Source organism: Cornus florida, unplaced genomic scaffold, assembly GCF_030987335.1.
Source record: "Cornus florida cultivar Cherokee Brave unplaced genomic scaffold, ASM3098733v1 CherokeeBrave_3.0.0_Hap2_Chr09, whole genome shotgun sequence".
In the NCBI taxonomy this organism is placed as follows: Eukaryota; Viridiplantae; Streptophyta; class Magnoliopsida; order Cornales; family Cornaceae; genus Cornus; species Cornus florida.
In genome coordinates, this window is record NW_026775579.1 from 15,813,511 (window position 1) to 15,840,780 (window position 27,270).

The 27,270-nt window shown below is 37.4% G+C and overlaps 1 protein-coding gene across 1 annotated transcript; it reads right to left on the reverse strand.

The window, feature by feature from the left end:
- Positions 1–1,713: 1,713 nt before the first annotated feature.
- On the reverse strand, positions 1,714–26,172 carry LOC132273561 (sm-like protein LSM3B). The gene is made up of 3 exons (XM_059774526.1): positions 25,938–26,172; positions 2,816–2,911; positions 1,714–2,229 (listed from the first exon to the last, which is right to left on the reverse strand). Exons 1-3 carry the CDS (start codon positions 26,052–26,054, stop codon positions 2,149–2,151), a joined length of 294 nt encoding a protein of 97 aa, XP_059630509.1. The 5' UTR covers positions 26,055–26,172; the 3' UTR covers positions 1,714–2,148.
- Between the last annotated feature and the right edge of the window lie 1,098 nt (positions 26,173–27,270).

Below are 27,270 nucleotides of genomic sequence, written 5' to 3' on the forward strand. Positions count from 1 at the left end.
GAAATCAAGTGGAGGAGAAGAAAGAATGAAGGCAGCCCCTTGGGCTCCCATGGCTGCCGGCCAAGAGGGGGAAGAAGATGAAGAAGTCTGACTTTTTGACTTAAGACTCCCCTATTCATATAAAATCTCAAAAAGTGCCCCGAAAGGGTCCCGCCTGGTCTGGAAAAGCAGATTTTGAGCAGACACGCTCAAACGGTGAAACTCCGTGAACGAGTTCAAAATGAGAAAATAAAAACAACGGAAGAAACGGCATCAAAAACTAAGTCCTGACCAGAGAGATATGCCTCGAACAAGTTCGGCGACAATTGGGGTCAGAAACCTTGAAACTGGAGAAAAACGGCTAGAAGGAAATTCTAAGAGTATACGACTCGACGAAATGTGAAAATGAATCCCGTACGAGGATCCAGACTCTAAACGATGTATTTTTATAATAACTTTCGTTAATTACATAATGGTCCCTTCCAAAAAAGGTTAACTACATTAATGACCCAGAATGAAAATATCTTCCAAAAATATTTTTTTAAAAACCCCTGAAATAAAATATCTTCAAAATATATTTATGAAAAACACCCCAAAAAAAGAAAAAGATTCTGAAGAACTGTGCATCCATGCCCTTATGGACACCGGGAGAAACCAGAGTACTTTCTTGCAAAAGTAAAGATATGTATTTCATGGAAACCACTTCGAATAAAGACACGTGAAGTCAGAAACTAACTCCAAGCATGAAAAGTGAGGTTGTGCCAAAAAGTGACAAATGGGGAAAAGACAAAATAGGGAAAAGGACGAAACAGGAAAAAGGACGAAAAGTGAATAGTGTCCAAAAAGTGAAAATGTGGAAATGACTCGATCCTTAAAAGAAGTTGTCAATCCGAATGAAAGAGCCTCAAGAACCATTTTCGAGCACTCAAGACGACACTATAAGACGAGAAACTGAACTCAGAAAAGAAAATTAAACGGAAAAAATTTATCCGTAAAATTTCAGAAAAAGGAAAGGGAGTAAAATGACCGGGTCATTACAGAAGGTGCACGACACACAAAACGATGTACAAAATAAAATAATTACCAAAAATAAAAAAAAAAAACCAAGAATTACGAAACGTCACAACTCAAGAAGATGAATATCCATTGCAACTTCTAGTTGGAACGAGCATTGCAGGGAATGCCATTCCACTTTTTAAAAAAACACACCAAACAAGAGAGAGAGAATCAAAATGACAATTCCATTCTTGCCTATCAAACTAGGGCTAACTCTGTTACCTTTTTCTTACAGATTCTCCATACATAAAGAAGGATAACAAAAGTCACTATTCAAAAGTGTAAGTTATCATCTCTTATTGTTTAAAATCCCTTCATTTCTCTCCCCATTATTAAAGGTTTAAAACAAACACAAGGTAAGTTCTCCCTCCTTATCCTCTGCTTTCTTTTCCTTCAATCCAAAGGACACCTTACATTCATTGCTTCTGAATCACAAATGTAAGAGCCATTCTCATGCTTAGTTACACTCAGATACATGGACAGTCTCAACCTCATGGTCAAGGGAAACGCCTAATGCGCATAATTAGCATCATACACCAGGTTTAACCATACACAAGTCTCTAAAAAATTCCTGAAAGCAAACGCAGTCTTTGCCCATGCTATTGGATTCTACAAAATAATAAGCTGACAATCTTTTCTACACATCAGTGACATTAGTCCAACAAGCAAACACACATATATAATAATGCACTTAATGAAGATTGAACAGTTTACCCTAAAAAAGAAGGGTAAATTCTTCAGGAGTTATTAACATCTCAACATTCCAATTGTAGCCTTTGCCTGAAATACTCGTCTTTTTCATAGTAAATGCTAAAAAAGGGTACCAACCAACTAAAACGGGGTAATCCCATGTTTGGCCAACCAGTAAAATAAGATTCATAATATTAGTAGGTTATACATAATCATTCATAAGTCTACCACGCAATGATACATACATACATATATATATATATATATATATATATATATACATACATATATATTTCTCTCTCTACTTGTATTCTAATATATTCAAGTGAAACAGAGCCAGAAGTTGAACATGCCAAGATCAAAATGATAGAAGCCTGCAATAAATGTGGCTACAGGTGATTTTTCCTCTTGGAGTGCTCGGCGTCAAGCTGTCCTAAGTGGAGGAGAAACCAGTATAACACCATCACCTCTGACAAAGAGAAAGGGAACCGTGCGCCTTGTAGTCTGAAACAGAAGAAAAAGATGAAAATGAATTAGCAAATATCCTTGTTCTTTCTCTCCTACAAACAGCCCTTATTCTTTGTACTCAAGCAGATACCTTTGACCAAGTATTAATTCAACTACTTGCATTATCTCCCACCCCGACACCCCTGCTCCTCTTCATTTGTAAGTACTTACAAAAACAAAAAAAAATTTATTCACAAAATTATTTGTGTGAACCTTTCCCCTCAAAAACAATCATTCTTTTGAAGAAGTTTAATTCCTGCTCATCAACACTGTAGGATTAGCTATTACCGTGAATATCTTATTTAGTTTAAATTGGTAAGGGTGGATGTGATGTTAATTTGAAAATCTTCCAAAAGATTTCATGCATGGATGGGGGAGAAGTTGTTTGAAGTTTTCAGGTTATTTTCCCACATTTTACGTATCGCTGACCCTTGACCCTTGACCCAGTCTTTCTCTGGTTCATGAACAGTCCATATTTCAAAACATTGACACCTGTCCAATGGTTTATCATCACCCAATCCAAAAAAAAATAAAAAAGTACAGTTCAAGAATGAACAAGAAAATTGTAAAATTATTAGGATACCCGGACAATCTCTTCATAGGTTTCATCATCAATTTCTATAGTTGTAACAATTTCTTCGACATCCCCAAGAATCATATTCAAATGCTGATCGTAAGCCTGCAAAAATTGACATTTACAGGTCATAGCCATTATAATTCATGAAATAACTACAAATTTTTTATATTGTGAAAATTAATCCAAATAGTTGCAATTGCTAAAAGGATCTAAGTAAACCCACCCCCCAAGAGAGAGGGAGAGAGAGAACTTCCAAGTAATTTTGCTTCAAATGCAAGTCTTCAACAAAATTGTGTCAATTGATGAACATTTTAGAAGCATGCAACGTCGAAGTACACCTCTAATTAGCTTGGAGTGGAGCACTATTTATATATAAATTTGAATTTTTATTCTAATTCTAATGTCTTCACTTTGTTTTCTAACTTGTACTGGAGTTTTTTCTTCCCTAATATAGTTTTGCAGATGGTCATTAACTTCCAAGTCTCATAAGCATCATGTGAAATTTAATCAGAGCAAAAGGCTGAGTTTATGAATTTTAAAAGTAATTAAGGGCCGAGGTCATGAGGTAATTGTAGAACTTGAAATTACAAACCTTAAGAGTTAGCCATAATAATTTTGTCATCCGATTTGATGAAATGATATTCAAGATATTAGATTCTTTAAACCAAAAGTCTCATTTGTCCCTGTCCCAACTCCAGCCTACTGCAATCTACTACCATTAATAGATTATACCTATTTTTTCTGTAACAGAGTTGGTATTGCATCTTCAAACTTAGGTTTTGCCCATACTTGGACGTGGTAGTGGTCATCTTGAAAGAACAATTCAAGCCAAATAAAACAAGGATGGTTAAAGTGTTGCAAGTCATTAGAATTTGTTGTGAGCATTACAAAACAGTCTTAAATCTCTTCACACTCTAGTTGAAATTCTGAAAGGCAAAGGCAATCTCGAAGCAAAAAGATTCTGAAGGAAATCAGAAAATTTCTTCTAAAACATTGAACATAGATCTAATGTTAAGAGAAATGGAACAAACCTGCAATTGGTGCGAAACCTAGTTCTGAGTTGAGGAGAAACCAAAGTAAGACTTCACTTATTTTCAAGAAGATGTGCATTAAATATTATTTGATTGGAACTAATAACAACTATAATTGTCCTGACAATAGAATGTGGGTAATAAAATTTTACGAAAACCATTATACGTGGGACTCTCATTACACATTTTATAGATGTCATAAAAGTGACTGTTTAGGATTGATGGTTAGTCACAATTGTTGATTGTAAAACCTCATTACTACCAAATGATTGTCTAAAGAGCGTAGGTAAAAAAGATCAATTTTTTTTATATATGCATGATGTGTACTTGGGGAAGAGGTAAGGTAGTAACATTGACTAAAGAAATGCCGGTAACATAGTGAGTCAAAAGGCTAATGGGAGATTCTCCAAAAAGGTCAATGTTAGAAATAATTTTACAATTGAGACACAATTAACCTAAACCAATCGCAGACACATTCGTATTTGTAAGTCTGCCATGGGCAAAGATCTGCGGTATCACATCATGGTCTATGCACATGGTTCTAAGCCTTGATCAAGTTTTGTTGTTCTGCAACTTCAGTTTAATTTATACTCAATTGCAATATGACCCTAATAAAATCTAGTTGTACCATGTGCTCAGGAAAAATAAATTAACAAATGAAGTAATCAAACTACTAGACCTAATACAACAACAGCAGCAGCCAAACCTTTTCCCAATTACTTGGGTCGGCTACATGAATCTTATGTTTCCATTCCGCTCTATTTAAGGCCATAGCCTCAGTCAATCCACATGCTATCATCTCTTTCTTTATTAATTTTACACACGTCAACTTTGGTCTTCCTCTTCCCCAGTATTACCCTCAATGTGGACAATGTCACTTTTTTTTCCCTGGGTAACGTGCAAATATTTATAGATATATCAAGAATGTACAAGAAAACAACAAGGGCATCCCCTTGGACAACACACCACAATGCAGCCTGAACTCTGTACTACAAAGTGTAAAACAGAAAACAAAGAATGAAAGAAAAAAATAAACAAATAAATAAAATTAAACATGCAGAGAAGTTGTCCCAAATTTCCCTAATTCCATATCTGAAAGAAGTAAAACCTCTCCACATATAGCTTGAGCAATGTGTACAGCATTTCTCTGATGTTCCTGATGCAAACGCTTATTTCTCTCATCCCATAAAAACCACAATGTTGTAGCACGGATTCGCTTTTGAGCCTTATGCTTTATTTTCTGTTGGACAAACCAAAAAATAAGTTGTGCTAATGTATCAAAATTAGGCATGTTCCATCCAAGAAGCACAGACAACCACTACCATATATCTCTTGCTAGACAGCATGTAACAAAGAGATGATCCAGGTCATCTTCAGCTTTCATGCAATTATGACAGATAGCCACGGTCGGGATTCCCCTTCTCTTAAGATTAACAAAACACAGTAGCCTGTTCTGGATTGCAAGAGCACAGATCAGCGAAGCTCTTGGTCTAGAACCACTCCAACACACTGCAAACCAGTCCACAGATGAATGTTGAACCCTCCATTTATCCCAAACAGTCCAAAGAGAAAAAATACCATGTCTCCATTGTACCTGATCACATCCTTGTTTCAAATTCAAGCTATGTCACTTTTCTTAATTGGCACACTTAAAGGTCTTCTTTGCGCATCTCCAAACCATCTTAAACAATTTTCCCTCATTTTATCCAATTGGTATTCCTCTAGATGCCCAACATTTGGTACCATAAAGTATAGCTTGTCTAATAGTTGTTCAATAGAACTCCCATTTCAATAGTAAGGGGAACACGCCAATCACACAATATAGTAGATGCACTCCTCCATTTAACCCATCCTGCCTTGATTCCGTGATTAACGTCATCTCCAAATACTCCCTCATTATGAATAAGTGAGCCTAAATAACAAAAATGTTCACTTTTTTGTACCTCTTGATTCTCAGTCCTCACTACATCCACATTTGTCTTTCTAGATTTACTAAAGTTACACTCCATATATTCAGTTTTATTTCAACTTATCTTAAACCCTTTTAGTTCTAAAGCTTCTCTCCAAATCTCTTTTTTCTTTTTATAAGTAAAGATTGTATTAAGAGCAAATCTCCAATTTTGCATTAACTCCTCTAGTCTCATTAACTATAACAATATCATCGGCAAATAACATAAACCACAAAATTTCATCCTGGATGTGTCTTGTTAGCTCATCCATAACCAAGGCAAAAAGGTATGGACTTAATAGTTAATACTGACACATGATGTGTGCCTAAAGTAATTGGGAATTCACTTGTTTCCCCTATAGGCATTCTATTTTTATTTTATTTTTTTTGATAAGTGAGGATGTATTAGAAAGCGTCCAAAAGGGAAACTTATCCCGAAAGCTACACAAAGGCCAAAAGGGACCTTAAGGACCTAAAGAACCCAACAAATCAACAAATTCATCTATAGATTTATAGTTTCTCCCAAAACCCAACAAAAAAGAGAGCTAACCATAAGAGATTTTAATGCCCCAATAGAAGATTCCTCCTCTCCATGAAAGGATCTTCTATTCCGCTCCTTCCATAAACACCACCAAATGCATTAGGGTGCCACCCTCCAAAAATCACGAACATGGGATCCCACAAGGCAACCTCTCCAAGCATCAATCCTCTCGAAGATTGAGGCATGACCCACTGAACTCCAAACGGACCAAAAGGAAGACCCCAACAATTGAAAGCCACGGGATAATGCAAAAGGAGATGGTGAACTGACTCGCCATCCTCTTGCATATGCAACACTAATTGATGACCTGTCTAGTCCTTCTCAGATTATCAAGCGTCAAAATCTCGACCCACACCACAGTCCAAATGAAAAAGGCCACCTTAAGAGGAGCCTTGGTGCGCCAGACCGCCTTCCACGGGAAGACAGGCTCGGGAAAGTCCAAGAGGCATCTACACAAAGAATGCACATCAAATCTTCCCTGAGAAGATAGCACCTAATGGAGGAGATATGATTTTCTTGGATGAGCCGCATGTGTTCCGCCTCTACTTTAGGAGAAGGGGCAAAGATAGATGAAATTAGGGATTTGATGCTATTAGGTTTTATTTTTAATTATTTTTGTTATTTTTAGCAATGTTATATTTTAAGGGATATTTTAGGGTTTGTTTATGTTTATCCTATACACAACAACAACAACAACAACAGAGCCTAGGTATCACAGAGAAGGCCTCACAGTCTCAAAATTTGTGAATCACTCACAAAGAAATCTCAAATGATATTTTTTATTCATTCATTCACTGATTCACCAAGATAACATTCTACCCCTTTTATACCATCTTATGACCCTTCAATTACCCTAATTGAGGCAATCAATACTTGAACATAATAAAAGTAATCACCCCATAATTGAGGTAATCAATAGTTGACTCCAAGATTACCCTATAATTGAGGCAATTAATTGACCCTTAGACTACCCCATAATTGAGGTTATCAATACTCACCTAATAGCATAATTAAAGTAAAAAAAAGTTCACTAAAGCTCCCAATTATTCAAACCTCCATGTGGACCCATATTATCTAGCCTACGCTAGCTCGAATCTTAGAATCCTCCTTTTGGCGCCTTTTATACACCTTTAAAGATTTCTGCCATTGATCTCCATCAATTCTCCCGGCTTGGAAAAACTCGACTCCGACGAGTTAAAGGGATGAAATTGCTATTCGAACTCACCATTAGCAATCCAAGTACAATGAAAAATTGGGTGGTCCCTCCATATAACAAAGAACTTCTGATAACCACTCTGAAAATCAGCTTGTGCCTTGTGACTGTCATTGCTTATTGCAGTCTTCCTTTGAACTTCAACATGAATATCTTGGATATGTGATGGAGATCAATGGTAGAAATATTTAAAGATGTATAAAAGGCGCCAAAAGGAGGATTCTAAGATTCGAGCTGGCATAGGCTAAATAATATGGGTCCACATGGAGTTTTAAATAATTGGGAGCTTTGGTCAACTTTTAGAAACTTTAATTATGCTATTAGGTAAGTATTGATAACCTCAATTATGGGGTAGTCCAGGGGTCAATTGATTGCCTTAATTGCCTTAATTTTGAGGTAATCCTAGAGTCAAATATTGATTACCTCAATTATGGAGTGATTACTTTTATTATGCTAGAGTCAAGTATTGATTGCCTCAATTAGAGGTAATCGAAGGGTCATAAGATATCATAAAAAGGGTACAATGTAATCTTGGTGAATCAGTCAATGAATAAAAATATCTTTGAGATTTCTTTGTGAGTGATTCACAAATTCTGAGGGTGTGAGGAATGCTCTAGGTGTGATGCCTAGGCCCTGTTGCTGTGATTCCAATAGGTTTTTGTTGTTTTCAATCGTTTCTCTCTACTAATATCTTGAACGGTAGCGTTGTTTATTTGAATTTCCAGCCGCTTCTCCTTTGTTTTTCTACATTTCTACTATCGAACCTCCAAATTTCAGCCCTAGTTCTTTGAACTTTCAGCCTCTGAATTCTTTAGTTCTTAACTATTTGAGACTACCCTTGTCCTACATCAGTTTTTTGTAACAGACCTAAGTAGACATTATGTTTACTCGATCGGGCATTGAAACACTAGATAATAATCAGGAGATTGAGTTGTTGTCACATATTGTGGAACAACTTAAAGGGCTGAATGCTCAATGCGATAAGATAGGAGCTTGACTTTTGCAGCCTTTTAACAAATTGGTAGCCCTTGAAGAAGGATCTGCATTTGGTACTAATGATGGCAGCAACCATGAGCAACAACAGCCTTTACACTCTCAGCAACGGTGTAATTTGAAGGCTGATCCACCACTCCATCCCATGTTGGAGTTTCCAAGAAATCCATTAGAGGTGAATCATCATGACCCACATGATTTTGCTAGAGATATTACAAAGAAGTTAAGTGATACAACTCGCCACACACAAACAAAAACATTGCTGCTGCCAGATGGTGGATCAAAACCATCTTTCTCTAACATGGCTGATCCTGAAGGAAAGAGTATTATGGCTAGCAAGGTGAATGAGAACCTGCTTAACCATGGAACCCCTCGCAGCCCCTAATGTTGAAGACGAAGATGGGCGGCTCACCTCTAATTTCCAGATGCAAGTTCGTTGTGGAAACGAAGCTCGGAAGCCTACGTGTTGTCTCCATAGCCACAGTTGAGTGCCTAAAACTTTGAATCCAACCACATCCACAACCTTTCAAAGTGGCTTGGATAGATGGTACTTCAATTCCAGAAGCTTTTGGGGGCTCAGGAGAAGATATACTCAGTACTATGCTGCACATAATCATCTAAAGGTTGTTGGAGTAGAATTTCCATCACGAGAGGAAAATCGTGTCCCATTGCCTACTCCACCACAAATCCAGCCAGTGGTTCTCCATGCTTTACCAATTGGGGAAGCTGCTGTTCAAGCCTTTCTTCAGTCCAATGATTCTGGACTCAGCTTGGCAGGGATTCTAAATGCTCAGGGACTAACAGATTGGTTAATGGAAATGCTTGGTGCCTTGGATGCTCAGAATCGTGAGGGCACAAAGCAAGAGGTGATTGTTGATTAGTGTCATTCTCACCAAACCCATGTTGTGATACTTGTAAACAATACCGCAGATGAGGAGCTTCTATGCAAGAAATTTGCGTTGAATGATAACTTGCAGCGTGTTCTTTGCCAGCACGTTAACATTGCAAAAAGAAACCCGAGTGTGGAAGTTGGAATGATAGAGATTTCAGTTGCACCTTTTGTGAATGTGAATCACGGGGATCATGAGTTGAGAGATGCTTTTGTTCTTGGCTTGCCTAGAACTAGTGTAGGACATGATGCTATATCTATTGTTGTGAATCGTTTTTTAGAAATGGCACAGTTCCTCATGTTCTAAGACTTTAGATGTTGTCTACATTGCCAAACCTTTTTTCCAAGATGTTATCCGACTTCATGGGTTGCACAACACAATTGTTTCTGCTCGAGATGTGAAGTTTATGAGTTATTTTTGGCGCAAATTATGGAATTTGCTGAATACAAGGCTGAAATTTTCTTGTTCTTTTCACCCACGAACTGATGGCCAAATCGAGGTTTTTAATCGCAGCTTGGGTGACTTGCTTTGTTGCCTTGTTGGCAACCATATTACTAGTTGGGACCAAATTCTTCCTATAGCTCAATATGCATACAATAATTCTGTAAAAAGGACCACTGGGCGCAGCCCCTTTGAAATTGTGGCAGGTTTATGTCCTAGGCAGCCAATTGATTCAGTACCTTTACTAATTTAGGCACGCCCTAGTGCTGAAGCTGGTGCTTTTAGTAAGCATATCCAAGATATTCATGTTGAAGTTCAAAGGAAGACTGCAATAAGCAATGAGAGTCACAAGGCACAAGCTAATTTTCAGAGTGGTTATCAGAAGTTCCTTGTTACGTGGAGGGACTGCCAATTTTTTTTGTACTTGGATTGCAGACAGTGAGTTCCAATATCTAGCTCCTGACCTTTATGAACAATTTCACCACTTTAACTTGTCGGAGTCGAGTTTTTCCAAGCCAGGGAGAATTGATGGAGATCAATAGCAGAAATATTTAAAAGTGTATAAAAGGCGCCAAAAGAAGGATTCTAAGATTTGAGCTGGCATAGACTAGATAATATGGGTCCACAAGTTTTGAATAATTAGGAGCTTTGGTCATCTTTTAGTTACTTTAATTATGCTATTAGGTAAGTATTGATAACCTCAATTATGGGGTAGTAAGTATTGATAACCTCAATTATGGGGTAGTCCAAGGGTCAAGTGATTGCTTTAATTATGGGGTAATCCTAGAGTCAAATATTGATTACCTCAACTATGGAGTGATTACTTTTATTGTGCTAGAGTCAAGTATTGATTGCCTCAATTAGGGGTAATTGAAGGGTCATAAGATGCTATGAAAAAGGGCACAATGTAATCTTGGTGAATTAGTGAATGAATGAATAAAAATATCTTTGAGATTTTTTTGTGAGTGATTATGAAATTCTGAGGATGTGAGGCATTCTCTAGGTGTGATGCCTAGGCCCTGTTGGTGTGATTCCAATAGTTTTTTGTTGTTTTCAATCCTTTCTCTCCACTAATATCTTGAACCGTAACTCTGTTTATTTGAATTTCCAGCCACTTCTCCTTTGTTTTTCTACATTTCTACTATCGAACCTCCAGATTTCAACCCTAGTTCTTTGAACTTTCAGCCTCTGAATTCTTTAGTTCTTAACTATTTGAGGCTACCCTTGTCCAGCATCAATATGCTTATTAAAAGCATCAGCTTCAACACTAGGGTGTGCCTCAATTAGTAAAGGTACTGAATCAATTGGCATCCTAGAACGTAAACCTACCACAATTTTAAAGGGTTTTACAGAACTGTTGTGCGCAAATTCAGCCATAGGAAGAATCTGGTCTCAACTAGTAATATGGTTACCAACAAGGCAACAAAGCAAATCACACAAGCTGCGATTATTAACCTCTATTTGGCCATCAGTTTGTGGGCGAAAAGAACAAAAAAATTTCAGCCTTGTATTTAGCAACTTCCATAATTTGCACCAAATATAACTTGTAAACTTCACATCTCAAGCAGAAACAATTGTGTTGTGCAAGCCATGAAGTCAAACAACGTCTTAGGAAAAAGGTCTGGCAATGTAGACAACATCGGAAGTCTTAGAACACAAGAGGAAATTTGCCATTTTTGAAAAACGATTCACAACAATAAATATTGCATCATGTCCTAGACTAGTTCTAGACAAGCCAAGAACAAAAGCATCTCTTGACTCATGATCCTCATGATTAACGTTCACAAAAGGTGCATCTGAAATCTCTATCACTTCCAACTTCCACACTCGAGTTTCTTTTTGCAAAGTTAATGTGCTAGCAAAGAACACGCTGCAAGTTATCATACAACGCAAATTTCTTGCATAGAAGTTCCTCATCTACGGTACTGTTCACAAGTATCGCAACACGGTTTCGGTAAGAATGGCACTGATCAACAATTTCAACAATCACCTCTTCCTTTGTGACCTCGCGATTCTGAGCATCCAAGGCACCAATCATTTTCATTAACAAATCTGTTAGTCCCTGAGCATTTAGAACCCCTGCCAAGCTGAGTTGACCGAAGAGAGGCTTGAACAGCAGCATCCTCATATGATGAAGCAGGGAGAACCACTGGCTGGATTTGTGGTGGAGTAAACAACAGGACTCGATTTTCCTCTCGTGGTGGAAATTCTACTCTAGCAGCCTTCAGATGATTATGTGCAGCATAGTACTGAGTATACCTTCCCTTGAGCCCTCCAAAAACTTCTGGAACTGAAGTAGCATCTATCCACGCCACTTTGAAAGGTTGTGGATGTGGTTGGATCGAAAGCTTGAGGTGCTCAACCGTGGCTATGGAGACAACACGTGTGCAGCCACCACCATCAATAATAGAGTAATGATCCTCATTTTTACAATTTTTCATTTTCTGGGGATTTTTTTCGATTTTCGGGTTTATTTCCATTTTGTCTCATTTTGCGTGCCAGGCACCGTGGGGTGTGTCGGATGGGTCCCAAGAGTTAGTTGGGGCGTTTCCTTGACTTCATGACTCTTGGAAATGCATTAGTTGTCATTTCAACATTTTTTTCGTTTTTTGGACCGAGAGGTTCCAAGTGGGACCCGCTACCGGAGTGTTGAGCAAAAGATTATTTTTCGGTATCATTGCATTTCATGCATTATTATTTTGATGCTCATTTACTTAGTTGTATGATTTAATCATGTGGTTGTGGTGTGTTAAGTGTATGTATATATATATATAAAGAAAAAAGGAAGATTTTTATTTTATTTTATTATGGGACCCACCAATGACTTTTGGTCATTATAACGACCAAATGGTCACTACAGACCATTCATTTCTTCTTTTCTTCTCACGGCAGTTCTCTCCTTCTCTGTATCTCCAACTTTTTTTTTTCTTTTTTCTTTTTCTACTCCACACAAAAGCTTAGATCCACTCTCCAATCTCCACCTTTGGGAATTTGATCTTGCTACTTGAGGCAAAGTTGATGAGCGCGTTGAGACCTTCATTTTGATCGGAGCAAATTGCTGTTTGGCCACCATTTTGGGATTTCAAATTTTGAGTTCAAATTGGGGCTTTTCATCTTTATTGAGGTAAGGGCATAGTTGTTAAAGGCGCGCCTAGGCTCCAAAAAAGCCCCAAGCTCGTCAAGGCTCAGCTAGATCGCCTCAACCTACTACAGGCCAGGCCCCTTCAATCAGGCTCACATAAAGCCCACGGGCTCAAGCTTTTTAGTATACTCCAGGCTCAAAAAAGGTGTGCCTTGTATTTTTTAATCATTTATCCATATCATTTTATTTTTTACTTGATGACTACTAAATTAAAAAGTCCTAAATCATATGTCGTATTGTTTAACCTTATGAAATATTTGACAAAATTCATAAATTTATGGTTTACTACTTACATTAACTGCAGTTACTGCTTCATTATGAATATATAATAATAATATATGTTTAAATATGCAATATTATATACACGCGCCTTGCTTCGATCAAGCTCGCGCCTTATACTACAGCCTTGCGCTTAGGCTCCAGAAGGCCTTTAGCGCCTAAGTGCGCCTTGAGCCTTTAACAATTATGGGTAGGGGTGCTCTAATTTATGTGTTCTTTGACCTTAGTGAATTTTCCCCCCTTAATTTGATACTAGTATATTTAATTTGTGTTAAGCCCTTGAGATGTGATATACATGTTATGTATATATAATTCTATTGTGTAAAATAAGCATACTTGTGTGCTAATTGCGTTATTGTGATGATGTGTATTTAGATGATAAATTTGTATATTTTCCTTGTTGGGTATGTTGGATTTGTTGTATGAGAGCATGCTGATTTTTTTTATTTTATATAATTCCTCTAAAAGCATGCTATATTATTGTAGTTGATTACTCATGATGGAGGGTTATAAATTGTCATGGTTTGTATGGCAAGAAGCATTCATGCATTTCATTGGGAATAAAAAGGAATAATTGTTTTATAAGCAAATGAAATAAATTTTGGGGAAAATTGTTTTGAAAAGTGTTTGCGAAAAACCTGGACGCCTAGGAGTTGCCTAGTGGTCCGTGGCGTTAGTATGGTCTAGAGAGGTTAGGGAGAGACCCTAGCGAGGTTGAGCTACCTAGGCCTGCGACGCCTTGGAGTTGCCAAGTGGTCGGGGATAACTAGCTAATCCTCGTCTCGTGACGCCATAGAGTTGCCATGGGTCGGACTCCATTAACAGTTTGAAAAGATGAAACGGAATTGTTTCGGAAACGGGGAGCGACATTGGCATGTCATTGCATTACATTAGCATGCATTGTATACATATGGTTGGATGACCTGTTTTGTAGTTGTTGATGATATTGTTGTCGTTGTGTTTTTTCCCCCCGATTGACATGATCCCGTTTACTTTTACCCTATGCTTTGTGTGGATTCGCGGGATCATTAAAAGGAGTGTCTTAGACACCTCCTACTGAGCGGTTGGCTCACCCCATCATATTATTACATTTTTCAAGTCACGGGAAGGAAGTGGCGGACGACGCTCCTCCACAAGTTTGAATGGGTTAGTGGACTGTTTTGACATCTTTTGTATTTGTGATCTTATTTTTTTCGTATAAGCTTTAGGGTGACACAAATATTATGTATCAACCTTAGAATTGATCATCGTGCCCTTAGACGACCTCGGGTTTGGGTAAGGACCCGATTAGCGATTCGGACCCTCGGCTTCGGGTCGTTACAAATAGGCTTCTAAGCTTGGTTTCCACAACAAACTTGCATCTGAAAATTAGATGCGAGTTGCCCATTTTCCCCTTCAACTTTAGGGTCTTCAAGGATGTGCCTCACAGTGGAGATGGAGGAGACATTCTCTTCATCCTCTTCCAGATGATCAGTGTTGTACATCTCATCATCAAGCAGGTTCTTGTAATGCTTGCTAGTCTTCACTCTTTTCTTCAAGATCAGCCATGTCATAGAAAGATGGACTTTATCCACCATTTGGCAGCATTGTTGTTGTACATGTGCTGCAAGTTCCCTCACTTGTCTTCTTTGTAATGTCTCCAGCGGCATCGTGTGACTCATGATGATTCAACCCTAAAGTTTTTCTTGGAAACTCCAACAAGGGAGGTAGTGGAGGATCAGCCTTCAAATTACACCTTTGCTGAGAGTGTAAAGGCTATTGTTGCTCACGGTTTCTGCCATCATTAGTATGAAATGCAGATCCTTCTTCAAGGGCTACTGATTTGTAAAAAGGGCGCGAAATTTAATTTCCTATCTCATCGCATCGAGCATTCAGCCCTTTAAGTTGTTCCACAATATGTGGCAGCAACTCAATCTCTTGATTATTATCCAATCTTTCATTTCCGATCATGTAAACATAATGTCTTCTTAGGCTCTGATACACAAAACTGATTAACTGATGTAGGACAAGAACAGACTCAAATAGAAGAAAGCAAATAAGAGTTGTGGGCTGGAAATTCAGATAAACAGAGCTATTGTTCAAGAGTCATTGGTAGAGAAGAAGGATTGAAAACTAAGAAGACAGAAACGGATACGACACGACATGACACGGATACGGTGACACGACAAATCCTAAAAAATTAGGGCACGGCAAAGAAGAAAATATATTTTCTATATGTATGATGTTGTACTTCAAGAAATTAAGAGTAATATTATTTTTTACAATCTCATGATGAAAAAAAATAAATTGTGTTTTGCTGGAAAAAAAATAAAGAATGATAGAAAGAGTGTTAAAAAAAAAAAAAAAAAAAAAGAGAGAGGATTAGGGTTCTGTTAGACTTGGTTCAAAATAAAGGTAAGAATCCATAAACAAGAAAAAAGTTCATGAGGAATAGAGGAAAAAGGAAAAAGAGACAAAAAGAAATTTATTGTGAAAAGAAAAAAGGAAGTATTTAGGGTTTGTGAAGAACAAGAAGAAGAAAGAAAAAAGGAGAAAGGAGAGAAAAATAGAGAGACCATTAACCTGTAGTGAAGCTTGGTTAGTGGGAAATTAAGAGAGTCAAAGATGATAGAGCAAGGGGTCGAACCTTTGAACTAAAATATAAGAATAAATATCAAATTGTTTGAATATAAAATTGTTTTATGAAACAAGAAGTTTTTAAGTAATTATGTAGTTAAAGTGTTAAACAGCTCCCCTAATATTTACACTTCAACTCAACATTGTTTCTAAAAGGGTGGAGTCTCCTATTTGGTCTCTCGGGTATAATATACTGTCTCCTTTATCCTTTTGGGTTAATGGACGAAATTGTATATCTATAGATAGTCTTTTGGAGTTCGTGGATAGCTTAAAGATGTAGTGTCGCTGTTTAGGCGGCTTGTTGTTCTTTGGGAGCGCTCCCCTTTTGAGTGCCTTTTATGAATTTTTACCTATCAAAAAAAATAATAATAAAAATAAAAATAACTTTCTTAAAAGTGGGACACGAGTGTCGAACACATATACATGGCGTGTCCGAAGCGTGTCCAGTTATTCGAAAAAATATAAAATATTAGGACGCGTATTTTGTTGTGCCCGGTGCGTGTCAGTGTCCGACACGTCTTCTTTTCCCTTTTAGGTGTGTCTGTGAATCCCAGATTGAAAATAACCAAAAAAAAAAAAAAAACTATTGGAATCACTCCAACAGTGCCAAGGCCTCACACCTCACACCCTCAACATTTGTGAATCAGTCACAAAGAAATCTCAAAGGAGATTTTTATTCACTCATTCGCTGATTCACTAAGATTGCATTTTACCCCTTTTATAGCATCTTATGACCCTTCGATTACCCCTAATTGAGGTAATCAATATTTGAATCTAACATAATAAAAGTAATCACCCCATAATTGAGCTAATCAATATTTGACTCTAGGATTACCCCATAATTGAGGCAATCAATTGACCCTTCGACTACCCTATATTTAGGTTATCAATACTCACCTAATAGCATAATTAAAATAAATAAAAGCTGACCAAAGCTTCCAATTATTCAAAACTGCATGTGGACCCATATTATCTAGCCTATGCCAGCTCGAATCTTAGAATCCTTCTTTTGGGGCCTTTTATATACCTTTAAAGATTTCTGCCATTGATCTCCATCAGTTTATGAACTCCCCTTTTGTGTCTTCTTCTCCCTTGTGTGCTTACTTGTCTCAATCCCTCAGTCTCTATAGCCTTTCGATTTCACTCAGTTTCTCATCCCCTTCGCTTATCTTCTCACCTCCATCTTCTAGTCTCATCTCATCTTCTCATTCTCATCCCCTTCTATCCTTCTGGTTCGTATCTAAACACTACTTGTCATACATCAGCACACCCAAATAAGAGCATCCTGGCCTCCACCATCAAAGACATGATGATATAAAAGCTCCAAAACTAACGGCGTCGTCCACTTCCCAATCTTGGAAATGTCTCAAGAATCGCACATCCCAAGTTAGCCTCCCTCAATCAAGCCGAACCTCCATATCCATTTCCCAAGGAGAGCCCTGTTAACAGGGCATCAATCTTCTCTCTATATCTTTCCATTAGTCTCCTCAATAAGTAAACAAACTCCATAGTTGACCTACTGATGGAGATCAATGGAAGAAATCTTTAAAGGTGTAAAAAAGGCACCAAAAGGAGGATTCTAAGATTCGAGCTAGCATAGGCTAGATAATACGGGTTCACATGGAGTTTTGAATGATTAGGAGCTTTGGTCAACTTTTATTTACTTTAATTATGCTATTAAGTGAGTGTTGATAACCTCAATTATATGGTAGTCCAATGGTCAATTGATTGCCTCAATTATGGGGTAATCTTAGAGTCAATTATTGATTACCTCAATTATAGGGTGATTAATTTTATTATATTAGAGTCAAGTATTGATTGCCTCAATTAGGGATAATTGAAGGGTCGTAAGATGCTATAAAAGGGGTAGAATTTAATCTTGGTGAATCATTGAATGAATGAATAAAAAATATCATTTGAGATTTCTTTATGAGTGATTCACAAATTCTGAGAGTGTGAGGCCTTCTTTAGGTGTGATACCTAGGCCATATTGGAGTGATTCCAATAGGTTTTTTTTTTTTTTTTGGTTATATTCGATCCTTCTTCTCTACTAACGACTCTTGAACAATAGTTCTATTTATCTGAATTTCCAGCCCACAACTCTTATTTGCTTTCTTCTATTTGAGTTTGTTCTTGTCCTACATCACATACCTAGCATGAACCCAAATCAAGTCTTCGACACTTCCGTCTCTCGTCTTACGTTCAATCACTCTCTCCCAAAGTTTCATAGTATGACTCAATAATTTAATCCCGCGGTAATTTTTACAACTTTGTATGTCCCCTTTATTTTTATCTATAGGTACTAGAATACTTTCTTTTCTTTTTTTTTTTGAATAAGTAAAGATTGTATAAAGAAGCGTTCAAAAGGGGAACGCATCCCTCAGAAAACACACAAGGCCTAATAGGGCCTCTAAACTCTTAAAGAGTCCAAAAAATCAACTATCTCCTCCATGGATTTACAATATCTCCCTATACCCCAACAAAAAAGAGTGCTAATAATAGCGATTTGAACTCCCCCATAGGAGTCTCCTTTCCTTCGAAGGACCTCCTATTTCTTTCAAGCCATAAACACCACCAAATGCAAAGAGGCATAACCCTCCAAAAATCACAGACTTGGCCCCCACTAAACCAACTCGCCAAGCCTCAATCAAATTTCTGGGGGATCTAGGGATAACCCACTGAAACCAAACAAACTCAACAGTAAGACCCAGCAATCCCAAGCCACGGGGCAATGCAGAAGAAGGTGATCAACCGTTTCCCCATCTCTCTTACATATGTAACAGCAATTGACCATTACCTGTCTTCTCATTCTTAAGTTGTCCTGGGTTAAGATCTTCCGTAACACCGAAGGCCACTTTGAGAGGGGCCTTGGATCTCCAAATAGCCTTCCACGGTACGGGAAAGACTCCCCATGGGCTTCCGTAATGCACCTGTAGAAAGACCGAACACCAAAACAACCCTGGGAAGAAGGAACCCACACCCATGAATCAGAAAGTTACTAGAATACTTTATCGCCACGCATTCGGCATTCTCTTAGTTTTTAATATCTTATTAAACAATTTTGTTACCAAGACAAGCCAAGCTTCTCCTAAACACTTCCACACCTCAATAGGAATGCCATTGGGTCCTAATAGGGTCAAGGCATTCCTAACCTCCCACTCCTTGACCCTATTAGAAAAATATGTGATCTCCCTAGACTTCCTATATGGTTTTCATTTGGCAATTTCTCAAAATAACTTTTCCGTCTTTCTTTAATTTCATCGTCTTTTACTAAAACCTGTGAATTTTCACTCTTAATACATTTAATATGGCTAAAATCTCCAGTTTTCCTCTCCCTTAGCTTAACTACTAGACCTAATAAGTGAATAATTTCCCACTTATCATTAGTTTCTCAATATACATCAAATAAAAGTAATTTGGATGAAGGACTTAATATCAAAGGAAATACTTTAGTACTCCATTTGGTTAAGAGGGAAATTTTTAAGGAAGGGAAAGTACAGGGATGCCCTAGAGAAAGGAAAGGTCTTTCCCTCCCTTAGTTTGCTTAAGGGGAGGAATAATGGAAGGAACGGGTATGTAAGGATGTTGTTTGAAGGATAAAAATATAATGTAGGGGGTTCAACTCATCTCTTCAGTCTTGGAAGCAAAGAATTTGGTTGGCCCAGAGGGAGAGATGCCTCTTCTCTTCCCTTCCTAAATCTTACCCAAACCATGAAATTGTAATAAAATTGCTTTAATGTATAAGATTGTTTGGACGAATTATTGTAATAAAATTGCTTTAGTGTATAAGGTTGTTTTGACAAATTATTATTATTATTAAAGACGAATTATGATGAGTAGGTATTCATTAAAGAGTGCCCAAAAAGGGAGCACGGCACAAAACAACTGCACAAAAACTATAGCCTCAAGCTATCCACAAAAGACAAAAGAATTTTCAGAGATTTACTATTAGAACCCTGAACCCGAAAGAATAGAGAACTAAGAACAGAATATCTAAACACCCCCAAGGAGTCTCCACCTATCAAAGGATCTCCTATTCCTTTCCTTCCATAAAGCCCACCACAATCAGAGAGGCACTATCCTCCATGCATCTCTGACTTCGGGACGTATACGGCAACCTTCCCAAGCGTTGAATACACTTGTTTGATCCTATCTTATTCCTATCTATACATGAAATCAATGTTAAGGAATGATTAAAATGTGTTTAGCAGTTGGTTAAAATCATAGAATTCATCAAAATCGTGTTTATACATCACGTGCACATTATGCTCGTATGTGAATTTTATGAAACCCTAGGTTTAGAAACACTTTAAATCTTCATAAAATTACTGTTTAATTGCTTTATATTAACAAATGTTGTTGCGAATTTGAGAGGAATTGTGTTGGAATGGATGATAACCCTACCTATTTTATGTTTTTTTGATTGGCCATGTCAGTGCACAAATTTGTGTAAATTTTAGCATATCTGATCTATTGTCAATCAAAATTCTGTGAGTATACATGAAAAAGAACGCGTTTTGCAGTCAAATTCAGTGTTGGAAATAGCTGGATTGTGAATAGGGCCCAGTGGTTATTGTTACTAGGCATGTTCTGGTGAAGAAGAAAGCAAACCCGACACCAGCGCAAGCCCACACTGATGCAGTTGTTGGGGCATTGTTTTGGGCCTATTGGACCTCACTGGCCAGACAGCAGGTTAAGCCCACTTTCGAATTCATCCGAAAATGAAATATATTTAAGTTGAATTAAAAAGTCCTAAAAAATTAGGAGGAAATAGAGAAAGAAAATTACAGAAAATTATAATAAATACAATTAACTAAATACACTTATTTGACTTATCCAAAAAAAAAAAAGCTAAATACACTAATTTGAGTTGAATTAAGATTAGAAACTTGATTTTAGATAAGACTTGTGTTGATTAATTGTGAAATTAATTAGGAAATTAGAACTTTTAACAACAACATAAAAAAATACCATAAATTATATTGAATGACATTACAAGACACTTGGCCTTCGTTCAGATAAACAGGAGGGAAAAAGAAAAGGAAAATAACATTAGTTATGAGAGAAAAGAAAAGATAACAATTATTTGTATTCATGTTTGGATAAATTATGAAGGAAAAGAAAGAAAAGGATAGCATTCTTGTTTGGAAAAGGTAAAGGAGAGAAAAGACAAAAAACTATTTTAACCAATTTTCTATCATACCCTTTGGAATTTATATTACAAAATAGAACACATAGGGAGGTGTCTAAAGTTGTGAAAGAATTAATGAGAACAAAATCTAACCCATACTTTGCAGATAATCGTTAACATAGCACCCACAGACTAACATGTTAATAAGGTCAAAAATAAAGGATCTGTTAATAAATTCACATCAAAATCTGACCTTGTACACCTTTTAGTAGAAAAGTCATCTACACCAAATACATTCATGAATATATATATATATATACATTCATGAATATATATATATATATATATATATATGTAGATTAATAATATGTATAAATGAGCCAATGTGTTTTTGTGTGAATCCATCTATAGTAAAACGCAGAGAACCAGAACACTACAATGAAGCTACTACCTCTTTTTCCGTTTCAGTAAATGCTTAGTAGTGCAACAATTACAAATTTCTATTATAAAGAAAAACACTCAACTTACAGAACACCTAGTAACCAGAAGCTTATAATGATGAAATATAAGATCGAGTAAAACACAAAATCCTATTGGAGATTTGATCTGAAGGTCATAGTTGTTAAAGGAACGCCTAGGCTGCCAAAAAGCCAGGCTCGTCAAGGTTCAGATCGCCTCAACCTAGTACAGGCCAGGCCCTTTCAATCAAGCTCACATAAAGCCCTCGGGCTCATGCTTTTTAGTAAGCTCCAGGCTCAAAGAAGGTACGCCTTTGTACATAAATATTTTTTATTCATATCATTTTCTTTTTTATTTATTTATTTAGTTTGACAAGTCATTTTCTTTTATATTTAATGACTACTAAATTAAAATGTTCTAGATCATATATCGTATTGTTTAACCCAATGAAATATTTGACAAATTTCATAAATTCATAATAATAATATATGTTTGAAAATATATTAAGAGCAGTTTGTTCTTGATTCTGAATATATATAATAATATATGTTTGAATATGCAATATTATTACACAAGCGCCTTACTTCGATCAGGCTTGCACAGCAGTCACGCTTTATATTGCGCCTTGCGCTTAGGCTCCAGAAGGCCTTTGGCACCTTAGTCAGTAAAGAAACTTCTATCACATGAAAAAGTTGAAGATCGTGCAAGTCATCTATTTTGGAATAAAAACTGTACCCTAAAACATCCAGACCTTCCCTCCTTGATCGGTAATCAGGGTTTGGAACCCTAGTAGCAGAATGGAATCAGTGAGTTTGCTTTCCTGGCACAGCAAATATTAGCAACTATGGACAGTGTGACCATGTACAAGGGCCAACTTAGTCAAGAATTTCTAATTCTGTTTGGTAGCACAACCATAGTTGTTAACGGCGCGCCTAGGCTCCAAAAAAGCCCCAGGCTCATCAACGCTCAGTTAGAGCGCCTCAACCTACTAACAAGCCAGGCCCCTTCAATCCGACTCACATAAAGCCCTCAAGGTAACGTTTTTTAGTAGGCTCCAGGCTCAAAAAAGGCGCGCTTTGTATTCTTTAATCATTTATTCATATTATTTTCTTTTTTACTTAATGTCTACTAAATTAAAAAGTTCTATATCATAAATCGTATTATTTAACCTTTTTAAAATATTTGACAAAGCTCCGGGGCCAGATGGGTTTACAATACGTTTCTTGTTAGAAAGCTGGGAGGTGGTCAGAAGCGAAGTCATGGGTTCTTTTCACGAGTTTCATTCTCACGGTGTTTTCGAGAAGTCGTTAAATGCTTCCTTTATTGCCCTCATCCCTAAGAAGGGCGGAGCTTTTGATATAAAGGACTTCAAGCCAATCAGCCTAGTGGGCTACATTTATAAACTCATTGCTAAGGTCCTTGCTCTTAGAATGAGGGAGGTGTTGGATGGGGTTATTTCGGAGTCCCAGAATGCCTTTGTTGGAGGTCGGCAGATCATTGATTCAGTTCTTATCGCCGGCAAATGTGTGGACTCCAGGCTAAGGAGCGGTGTTCCCGGAATTCTATGCAACTTGGACATTGAAAAAGCTTATGATCACATCAATTGGAGCTTCCTGTTGTACATGCTTCAGAGGATGGGTTTTGGATGTAGATGGAGGAGATGGATCGAGACATGTATTTCGTTCGTCAAGTTCTCTGTTCTTGTGAATGGGTCACTTGCTAGTTTCTTCGGGAGTTCTCGGGGGTTGAGACAAGGTGATCCTTTGTGTCGTTTCTCTTTCTCATTGTTATGGAGGGCTTAAGCAGATTAATGAGGAGGGCAGAGGACTTGGGTTTCATTAAGGGATTCAAGGTGGGTAGAGATTCTTCTCATCAGATGGAGATATCTCATTTGTTCTTCGTAGACGATACTTTGGTTTTTTGCGATGCTGATGTGTCCCAATTGAGATATTTGAGGTGTATCTTTGCTTGTTTTCAGGCGGTTTTTGGGCTGAAAGTTAATGTTGGTAAGAGTGCTTGTCCCGGTTGGGGAAGTTCAGGACATTTACTCCGTAGCCACAGTTATTGGGTGCAGGGTGAGTTCTTTCCCTATTCCGTACTTGGGTTTGCCTTTGGGGGTCTCTTCCAAAAGGGTGGGGAGCTGGGATCCTATGATTGATAGGTACAAGAAGAGATTGGCGGGGTGGAAAAAGCAATATTTATCGAAGGGCGGGAAGATCACTCTTATAAAGAGCACTCTCTCGAGCCTTCCTACTTATTTCTTATCTATGTTCCAAATTCCATGCTCTGTTGCCGAAAGGATTGAAAAGATCCAATGAGATTTCCTTTGGTGCTGTAGGGGCGACGAGTTCAAGTATCATCTCGTTAGATGGGAGCAAATCTGCAAGCCTATTAAGTTGGGTGGCCTAGGTATTAGGAGAATGGTCCCTTTTAAAAGAGCTCTCATGGGTAAGTGGTTGTGGAGATTTGGTAAGGATCGTCATTGCCCGTGGAGGAGGATTGTCGCTTGTAGATTTGGGGAAGAAAGAGGTGGGTGGTCTTCTTGCCCAGTTCCATTGCTAGAGGAGTGGGCATATGGAAGTGCATTTGAAAGGGGTGGGATGTCTTCTCTTCTCATATTCGTTTCAAAGTTCGGGATGGTAGATGTGTTCGGTTCTGGGAGGATCTTTGGTGTGGTGACCAGCCTTTGTCTTATATTTTCCTAGACTTTATGGAATCACTGTCGATAGACACGCCTATGTTGCTGATTGCTATCGACTTGATTGCAATGGGATTATGTGGGATGTGCGCTTTAGGCGCTCATGAGGTTTGTGTCTTATTGGATTTGTTGTATCAACAGGACGCAGTTGGCAGAAGTCATGATGCTCTCTTTTGGGTTCCATCTTCCCATGGTAGACTCGATGTCCGGTCCATGTTCTTGTCCCTCTCCAACCTTTTTTCTTTGATAAGTTTGTCTCTCTCCAACTTTGCTAGTTTTGATTTCCCCTGGAAGATAATATGGCGCTCTAAGGCTCCCCTCAGAGTGGCATTCTTTGTATGGACAGCCGTTTGGGGTAAGATTTTGACGCTGGATAATCTGAGGAGGAGAGGTAATATTATTGTTAACTGGTGCTGCCTATGCAAAAATGATGGTGAGTCTGTGGATCATCTCCTTATGCACTGCCTTGTGGTGTCTGACTGTTGGAACATGATCTTTTGGTTATTCGGTATTTATTGGGTAATGCCATAGTCTTCAAGAGGCCTGATTAATGAGTGGAAGGGATGCTATGTGGGGGGGTCTTGCTAGAGACTATTGGAGGACAGTCCCGCATTGTGTGTGGTGGTGCACTTGGAGAGAGCGGAACAAAAGATTATTTGAAGGAAAGGAATCGCCCACGGCGACTCTAAAACTTTTTATTCGTCGCTACATTTTAAGTTGGGTGAAGGGAAGTTATTGTTCTTCTAATGATGATTTCATAGATTTTTTGGACCTCCTGGGTCCTTAGGTTTTGGTTCTGTTTTTGTATATGGGACGTGTTCCCCTTTTGAACGTTTTTTTCGTTTCAATCCACATTTACTTATCAAAAAATATATATATTTGACAAAATTCGCAAATTTATGGTTCACTACATACATTAACTGCAATTACTACTTGATTATGAATATATATAATAATATATGTTTAACTATGCATTACTATATACACGCACCTTACTTCGATTAGGCTCGTGCCTTATACTGTACCTTGCGCTTAGGCTACAAAAGGCCTTTGGCGCCTTAGTGCGCTCTGAGTCTTTAATAACTATGAGCACAACATATGTAATCTAGAGAATTCCAAATTTTCTACAAGATTCATCATATAAATGTTAACAGTGGAATTGAAGATGATAATTGTATAGACACGTATGCCCTAAAGTTAAGATGAAAACTAAATGTTTTTAAAATTTTATTCTTTAAAATGTTAAGGTTATTTTTCGATATTAAGAAAGTTTCACTTAATAACTTGTTATCCTTTTTCTCCAAATCTCTCCTTGTCCTTTCTTCTCTCTCCTCAAAGGCAAACCAAACATGAAAATAACTAATCCTCCCTTTCTTTTATTTTCTTTTTCTTCCAATTCCATCAATCCAAACAATTTAGATAGACAGTTATGGGTCTCCACAAATTCGAATTCCCAGATCACCTATGCAAATCCTAGACCTTAATAATGAAATACTTGATGACCCATAAGGACCCAGATCAACAACAATGCAATATGAGAACTTGTAATCCTTCTTGGAGAAACACCAGCAATCGATGAAGTACGAGAAGTAACAAACAAATAAATAAATAAAAGCAAAACAACAACAGAACGAAAATAAACAAGAAAACCCTATACAGAATCAATTATATATGTGTTATATACATGTTCAGTGAGTGTATGTGTATATATGGGGTTTTAGAAGACGAGATAGAGAAAGGGCTTACATGAAGTTTACCACGGAGTTCTCGGTCAGAGCGGAGCTTTACATAGATACGCTCATCGAGGCTGAGTCTGATCAGATCCAAAGGCTCTTTCACTGCACTCTCTTCTTCGCTCGCCATTCCCTTTGTCTGCTAAAAGCTCTGTGGCACCATACACTGCTCTATTCTTCTCTCTCTTCCTGTATTAACGAGGGGTTTGCTATTCCGTCTTCTATTTTTTATTAAGGCTGTCAAAATAGTCAATCTCCTAAGGGCAGCCCGTATAGCAACTATACCGGTGAATTGCGAGCCACGAGCAATTGTGACATATTTTCTTACCATTAAATAAATAAAATAAAAGACGTTACCTATTTTCTCACAATGACATAAATAAAATAAAAAAGGCATTACATATTTTCTCACAATTAAATAAATAAAATAAAATAACGTTATATATTTTTTTCACAAATAAAAATAAATTACATATGTCCACCCCTTAATTTAGTTTATTTAAGATTGCATTTTATTGTTGAATGATCCATGTTTAAATCTCTTTCAAATTCCAATTTAGCCATCATTTCTCTCGTTTTATGTTCCAACTGTTAATCCGTTCTTTCTCCAAATTCCATTCTATTTCCAATTGCTTAGTCTATTGTCTCTCCAAATCTAAATTGTTCTCCTTCCACAGCTGCTTCACCAAACACGACCCACTGTTCTGTTACAGCTTCTAATTGTCTAAGAATTTATGTTTCAAGATATGTTATTTTCTTTTTACAAATCTTCCCTACTTTTCGTCCCTCGGGGCATGACATATTCGAACCTTCAATATCGGCCGGTGGTTGTCATCACCAAGGTTTACCGAATGTGGAGTTTATACTGCAGGAGTTGATGAACCTGATGTTGTTAGAGTCGATTCAAACCAATTTCTAGACTCGTTAATATCCAGATTAACATCTCTCTTCATTGCTTGTCCAGTTGGATTTTTGTTAATGTTGCAGTCCATTCCCATTTTTCCATATCTCGAAGAGCATTCCAACAATGCTCGTATTTAAAATTTTGTTTTTGTTGAAGTTTATAGAGATTTCTAACAGTATCCATCTATAAAAAAAATAAACAATTATTGAAATTAATAATATGAATTAAAATCAAGAATTTAAAAAATTGTATAAGGTAAAAAACTTACCAAATTTTTCTCGTTATAATTTTTTTATCTGACGAGGCCGCTTGTGAACGCCAAAATAATGTAGTAAATGTGTGGTTCAAGAAAAGCCCTTTAGGTCAAGTTTAAATTTATAAAAACCACTACCACCACTACTACTAACATAGCAAAAGTGAGTAAGGATCGTCCCAAGGGATT

Coding starts and splice junctions, on each gene's coding strand:
- LOC132273561 (XM_059774526.1), bottom strand. CDS start 26,054: ATGGCGAGCGAAGAAGAGAGTGCAGTGAAAGAGCCTTTGGATCTGATC. Junction 2,912..25,937: donor AACTCCGTGGTAAACTTCAT/GTAAGCCCTTTC, acceptor CAATTTTTGCAG/GCTTACGATCAGCATTTGAA. Junction 2,230..2,815: donor CCTATGAAGAGATTGTCCGG/GTATCCTAATAA, acceptor CTTCTGTTTCAG/ACTACAAGGCGCACGGTTCC.